This window comes from Suricata suricatta, chromosome 13 (assembly GCF_006229205.1).
Source record: "Suricata suricatta isolate VVHF042 chromosome 13, meerkat_22Aug2017_6uvM2_HiC, whole genome shotgun sequence".
Lineage (NCBI taxonomy): Eukaryota > Metazoa > Chordata > Mammalia > Carnivora > Herpestidae > Suricata > Suricata suricatta.
In genome coordinates this window covers 1,186,284-1,193,274 of record NC_043712.1, presented here as the reverse complement: position 1 = coordinate 1,193,274, position 6,991 = coordinate 1,186,284, and the positions used below count along the sequence as shown (strand labels likewise).

General features: G+C 62.4%; 1 protein-coding gene across 1 annotated transcript in view; it reads left to right on the top strand.

Moving 5' to 3' along the window:
* Positions 1-6,991, top strand: part of CAMSAP1 (calmodulin regulated spectrin associated protein 1) — a 44,254-nt gene that overhangs the window by 6,924 nt on the left and 30,339 nt on the right. Inside the window, exons 4-7 of the mRNA XM_029921006.1 lie at positions 724-739; positions 896-1,054; positions 4,526-4,788; positions 5,307-5,468. Of these exons, the coding sequence (XP_029776866.1) occupies positions 724-739; positions 896-1,054; positions 4,526-4,788; positions 5,307-5,468 (600 nt within the window). The remainder of the gene's footprint in view (positions 1-723; positions 740-895; positions 1,055-4,525; positions 4,789-5,306; positions 5,469-6,991) is intronic.

Here is a 6,991-nt window from a genome sequence, read left to right as displayed (position 1 = left end):
CTCATGCTGGGCCGTGGAGGCGCTGCGTCCTGGTCAGGGCCCCGCTGGGCACCCACCTCTTGGTGTCCAGCGTGTCCTGGGGGTGCCCAGGCTTCCCTGCCACCTCACCCCTCCCGCCTTTTGTCCACCCCTCTCCGCCAGAGACGCGGGGCTCCTCCTTCCCGCTGGCCCGGCCTCCAGACCTTGCTCCCAGACTCCCTGTGGCCGGGTCAGCCTGCTCCGGGGGCCCGGGCCTCTGCATCCCTCCCTCAGAGCAGAGGGGGCTGCTGGCCCTCCCTTAGGACCCCTGTCCTTCACGCTTCCTCACTCTGCTTTCTCCCAGGCCGGCCCTGCCTCCTGCTGTGATCCATGGACCCCTCTGTCTTCCTTGTGTCTTTCCCACTGTGGTCGCTGATCGCTCCTGCTGTGACATGTCCTTTCATGAGCCCGCCTTCTGTTTTCCCCTTCCCCGCTGGCTTCCCCGTGCCGGGCTCTGGCTTACGCCCTCCACTCCCCCCCCACCACCCGCCGTGTGCCCCGTGTGTGACTGGGGTGTTTTCCTCCATCCGGTGTGTGCCCTGCGGCTGCTGTGATGATTGCTCCCAGGTGGATTCCGAGCTTCTGTGTCTAGCCAGACCCTTTCTCTTGCGCTTTGCTCTCCGTATTTTCCTGCATCTTTGGAATTCCGATTGGGTCCTGCGGGGACCTCCGAGACCTGTCCTCTGACGTCCTTCACGCTACCAGGTCCTGTCGGTGGAAGGTACCATCCTGCATCTTGCCGGCAGAGTGGGAGATCTGTCTTTTTTGGCCACATCCCAGGCCCTGATGCCCGCGCCTCCTGGGTTTCTGTGCCCCTTCCTGGTGCTGCCCATTCATGGCCCGCCTCCGTTATCACTCAGGCCACTGACTGTGGTAGGATTCCAGCAGATAGTGACTGATATCCTCCAACTTCTCCGGCCACTCCCCACCCCTGGGGCTGTCACACCCCTAACTACAGGCCCTCAGAGCCCCCCGCGCCTGCCCCTGTCCCCGAGACACCCCTCGTGCCCCCAGTCCCTCCTGGTGGAGGCAGCTGGTAGGTACTTAGTTGATTGCCTGTCGGTGAGCGGAGCGGCCTGTGCGGCCGGCGGCTCCTGCAGCGCCGAGCCACGGTTTTCCAGAACCCTCTCCCAGGGTCGTTCCTTTGCGAGTCCCTCAGGTGTCGGCATCCTGTCCCCCTCCCTTGGTCTCATTCCTTCCCCTGTTCCCGCTCCATCAGCCACCGGGAGCCTGGCTGCTTCCCCCCCTGCAGGCCGGGGCGGGCAGCCCATCTGCACCCTAGAGCACCGCGTCCTCGCCCTGTGGGCACCCAGCACGTGTGCACGGCAGGGGGTGATTTCTCTGCCCCAGTGGGGACCTCTCCGTCCTCGTTGACCCCCTCGTTTCTGTGCGTCTTTGGCTCGCAGTAGGTGCTCAGTTAGTAACGGCTATGCACACGAATCATTCTGAACAAAAAGTTAAGTCACTAATAATAGCTTCAAGGCATTTGCAAAGTTTTCTTTTAAATAGTTGTTGATTTTAATAAAACTGTTATGAAATTTCACAGCTGTCGCATAAAGCCCCTGCAGTAGGTGACGCAGATTAGCTGGTTTCACCAGTGGCTGAGGGCAGGGGCTGCCCTGGGTGGGGGCGCTGGGTGGGGGTTCACTGGGGGTGTGGGGGTGTGGGGTGCTGGGTGGGGGTTCACTGGGAGTGTAGGGGTGTGGGGTGCTGGGTGCAGGTTCACTGGGGGGGGGGGTTGGTGGGGGAGCGTGTCTATAAGTCCAGAGCACTTACCTGCAGTAGATGCATCATCTTCCCAAATCCAGAATTTATGGGAATCGGTTTTATGATTCGTCGTATTCAAATGTAATTAAAAAGTGGGGTATCCGAATCAATTTATATTGATTAGTTTTGAAAGTTCCACCAAGCAGCTGCCCATGGGAAGCCTTTTCCTTCGGTACACAGAGCGGCTGCTTCGCCGTGGCTGCGGCCCTGTGCGGGTAGGCTGCGTTTCTCTGCACCTGTGCCCCTGGGCCCCGTCCTTCCTGCGGTGCACCCTCCGCTGTGCCTGTGTCCCTGCCCCTCCTTCCAGAGCTGTGACCCTGAGGGACCTTTCTGTCCTGAGGCCTGCAGGTCTCTGCTGTCCTGGAGGGGAGCCCAGCAGTAATCTGAGAGGTGAGGGGGTCTGGGGCTCGGGGGACGGTGGCATGGCAGTGTCATTTTCTGGCCAGGAGGCTGGGTCACCACCTGTAGGGGCGGGAAGGAGAGTGTGGCCCCAGCACCTGCGGCACTATGTCCTTCAGGATTCTGCCCCCGGTCAGTGTCCTCACACACAGCCACTTCGCGTGGCCCTGGACGCAGGGATGGGGACAGGGAAGAAAGGCTGGTCCGGTACCCGCACCAGCAGAGGTGATAGGCAGGTCTCTGGACTTTGTCGTTGCTTTGTGTCAAAGGATTTGGAGAGTGCTGATTCAGGAAGCCTTTTCCTGATTGACGAAAATAACTCCGTCATGCTCCTCTGTCCTTTCTGGAAGGTTATGCAGCGTTATCAGCGTAGTAGTAATAAAAACAACAAAAAGGTAAAGAAAAAAAAAGAGAAAAGGGAACATCATTAGAGCTGCCAGGGCTTTGGCAGGAAGAGAACTGGATGACCCTGGCGCTTTCGGTGAGCAGCCGACCTTGAGATGGAGCCCAGGGGGGCGGGTTGGGAGCTAGGGTTCCCCTGCCACCAGCCTCCTCCCGCAGCTCGTGTGGGGCAGCGGCTGGGTCAGGGCGTGCGTTACGGATGCCAGCCCACACGTGGTCCTTCAGGCCCCTAGACTGAGGTCACCCGGGCCTCTTGTCGTAGGCAAGAAGTGCCCCTTCTAGTCCTGGAGACGGGAGGGAGCACCAGCAAAGGAGATGGAGTTGGGGCCAGCACAGAGAGGGGAGGGCGCGGCGGGGCGGTTGTCCCCAAGTGTTGGCCTTGCCTCTTGCACCTGAGAACGGCCTTGGCCTTGGAGGACGGACTCCCTCCGCTCCCTCCGCTCCTGTCCTGGACCCCCCTCCTGGACCCCCTCCGTCAGAACCGGGTCCTGCGGCCTCCCCGGTGTGCTCCCGGCCGCTGCCGCTCTCGGGCGCGCGCGGGGCCGGCTCCTGCCCCTCCCCCCGCCCCCACGCGCAAGTTGCCACCACCTAGGAGGACAGCAGAGCTCTTCCCGTGGGTCTCGCACTGGGGCTCCCTTCTGGTGTCGAGGTGATCTGTTTCAGAACTCGGGGCATTTTAAAACAGGACGTCGGACAGGGTCTCCTGAGGCAGGGGTGTGTCCCTCCCGGAGGGGGAAGGGCTGGCCCTGTGATGGTCCCAGGGCGCTTGCAGGCCGAAGGGCCGTGTGGGGGTTAGCTGCTGTTGGCGAGGAGGAGCCCCGCACCCACAGGGAGATGACTCGGGCCCGGGGACAGCGGCGGAGAGGAAGACGGGGAGCGGGGGGAGAGGCAGAGGGCACTGTCGGAGGCCATCTGCAAGGCGGCCGGTGTGGGGGAGGGCGTGCCGGCGCCCTGCTCTCAGCACTGGGGGCCGTGGGGGCCCTTCCCCGGCATCCGTGGAGAGAGCACGCCTGTCTGGACTCTTCCACAGGCGGGGATGTTGCAGAAGTCAGCCGTGGGGGCGGTCTCCGTTCCGGGGGCCCCGCAGAGCGCTCGCGCAGCCTCAGTCCGCGTGCCTTCACATTTCCCAGTCTGCCATCCCTTTGGGGGCACAGTGACGGACATCTTGCGGAGCAAGTGTGAGGGACACTGTTGGGGAGACCATGCCAGCCGTTTAGAAACTGAGTGTCCCCAGCTGCGCACGTGTGGCTGCTTATTTGTGTGAGAGGTGGCGTAGACCTGTGAGTCAGGTCAGGTTCACGGTCGGCTTCCGCTGCTCCTGGCCTTGGGCACATCGTGTACTGTCTCTGTGCCTCCGTTTTCCCGTTCGTGACGCAGGGACGAAAGTCTCAGTTTGACAGAGGTGTGGCCCGCTTAAGTGACCTGGCTCGTGTGGCATCGAGTGCCGCCTGGCTTGGGGTCAGCAGAGGGCCTGTCCCTGCTGTTCTGTCTTCGTCACGTGGCCGCGGGCCAGGCGTCCTCCTCCAGACGGGCCGCAGGTCAGGCCTCGCCATCATCTCCAATAGGATGTCAGAAAAGGGAGCACTTGACCCCCCCCCCAGGACCCATGCTAGGTGTGCTCCAGGCCTTCCCCAGGGTGACGAGGACCCGCGTGGCGTGTGGGCGGCGTGGCCCCGTGGGGTGCTGGACTGCGTCTCCGTGCTTCTCAGGGCTCCTGCGCTCGCTTCTCGCTCCTGTCTGGCAGGGGGGTTGCCCCGGCGGTGGGGGTGGCGAAGTCACTGGGGCGTGCGTTGCCCACACCCCCGGGTGCGGTCAGCAGCGGCTCGCCCCGGCCGAGGAGATGAAGGGGGGGTGCCAGTCGGGATTAACGGCAGCCCCGCCCTCTTGGCTTTTTGAGCGTCGGAGTCCTGCTCACGTGGCGGCCTCTTCTTTGGCTCAGATAACGTCCCGGAGGACCTCAGGGACCCCTTTTACACCGACCAGTACGAGCAGGAGCACATCAAGCCGCCCGTCACCAGGCTCCTGCTCTCGGGGGAGCTGTACTGCCGAGTCTGCAGCCTCATCCTGAAGGGGGACCAGGTGGCTGCCTTGCAGGGACACCAGTCCGTCATCCAGGCCCTGTCCCGGAAAGGGATTTACGTGATGGAGAGCGACGACACCCCCGTGACGGACCCCGACCTCAGCCACGCACCCATAAAGATGGTGAGTGTCCTGTGGGGGGAGGGGGTCTGTCACCGAGGGCGACTGCTTCTGCCGCGGGCCGGGTGGCGGGGCCCTGGGCCGCGTGTCTCCCAGCGGCTGTGACTTGTGGGGAGCGGGGCCAGGGGTGCGCGCTCTGCGAGGCCGAGGGGAAGCCGGAGGCCGACGTCCCGCGGGCGCTGTGCTGCGCAGCTGTCGGCCTCTTCTCTTAGGTTGCTCACGCAGACCAGACGTTTGTGTCCAGATGAAGAAAAGACTCCGTTTCCTCCCCCTTTCTCTGGAGGCCACCCCGTCGATGTGGCTTTTCCAGCCGCCCAGGGCAGCCGGCGCGGGTGCCGCCCTGACGCCGGGTTTTGGGCTTCGCGGCCGCTCCTCGTTGCTGGGAGGAAACCCGGAGGAACCGGCCCGCGCAGCCTCCCGCCGGCTCTCCGCCCCTGCGCCTTCCCCTTCCCCGGGTGCTCCGGGCTGCCCTGGAGCGGGCGTGGGTCTGGGCCCGCGCTGACTGCCGCCTCTGCCCCCAGAGCGCCCACATGGCGATGGTGGACGCCCTCATGATGGCCTACACCGTGGAGATGATCAGCATCGAGAAGGTGGTGGCCAGCGTCCAGCGCTTCTCGACCTTCAGCGCCTCGAAAGAGCTCCCGTACGACCTGGAGGACGCCATGGTGTTCTGGGTCAACAAGGTCAGTGCCGGGCTGCGGGGCGCCATGGTGTTCTGGGTCGGCAAGGTCAGTGCCGGGCTGCGGCGGGCTGGGGCAGGGCCCCTCCTCTCGGGAGGCGTGTCTGCCGCAGGTGTCCCCCCTGGGCACGCGAGCGGCCCGAGGCGCTCACCACGACCTTGTCGTCACCTCCGGGCAGCGCAGGGCCGCTCGCGTTCAGGAGGCGTTTTGCTTATTAAGAGAAAAGTGGTGTCTTCCTAAGTGCTGTTTTCTTTTATTTAAAAAATATATATCTTTTAAATGTTCTTAAGCATTTTTGAGAGACAGAGCTTGAGTGGGGGAGGGGCAGGGAGAGAGAGGGAGACACAGAATCTGACGCAGCTCTAAGCTGTCAGCACAGAACCCAACGCGGGGCTCGAACCATGATCCGCGAGATTGTGACCTGAGCCTAAGTTGGACACATAACCAGCTGAGCCACCAGATGCCCTGCTGTTTTGTCTTTTTATGTTTCGAAGCTTACAGTGTGATCTTTTACACAGTGCAAAGAAAGGATGTTCTCAGTGGCACACTATTATTTTTAGGATTACCTTGCTAAAGCACTTTGGTTATTAAGTGTTTTTATACATAAAAAGGTGTCAACTAGGGACACTTTCTAATGGAGCAGCGGAGATAGAGGGTGGAGCAGCTCCTTGTGAAGGTGTCTTAGGGGCTCAGTGGGTGAGGCGTCTGACTCTTGGTTTAGGCTCATGTCATGACCTCCCGGTCTGTGGGATCGGGCCCTGCTCGGGCTCTGTGCAGACCGTGTGGGGCCCCCGTGGACTCTCTCCCTTCCTCTCTGCCCCTCCCCGCCAGAATAAACTTAAAGTGAGGAGTTGTGTTAGTCTGCTCCCAAGACTTAAATTACTTCCTGGAATGGTTTGTGCACGTGTTCTGTTAACACAGGGCTTTGTGAGAGACAGAGTGGCAGCCAGCGGCCGTGGAAGCAGGTGGAGAACGTGGCAGAGCCAGGCGTGGTGTGTGTGCCGGCTCGCCCAAGGGGGCCTCCGTGTTCATGACGAGCAGGGCCTTGGGCCCCGTGCGTGCTGTGACTCCTGGCTAAGATGCTCGCCCTGCCATTTACTTGGGTTCCTACCCAGAGGTGGGGTGGGGGAGTCCGGTCACGGGCAGGCCCCCTTAAATCCCTGATTGCTGGGTGACGTGGAGGGCTTTTCTGGGGTCCGCTGCAACCTCGGTCCTGGTTGGGACTCAGGCCAGTGCCCGTAAGTTCGCCCCTTAGTGGTGGGCACCGTGGCTTCCCTGGCCCCGGCGGTGCAGAGCCCCGTGCCTGTGGGAAGCGCCCCACAGCCGTGTGGTTGTAGCACGTCCGGCCCCGTGCACGTCTCCAGAGGAAACAGCCTTGGCTGATGGTTCTGTAGTCCCAGCATGGCCTTCCTGCAGCCACGCGTCTGTGTGTGTGTGCGTGTGCGTGTGTGTGTGCGTGCGTGCGTGCGAAGCCCCTGACATGCAGGGCTCCAGTGTGTGTGTGTGTGTGTGTGTGTGTGTGTGTG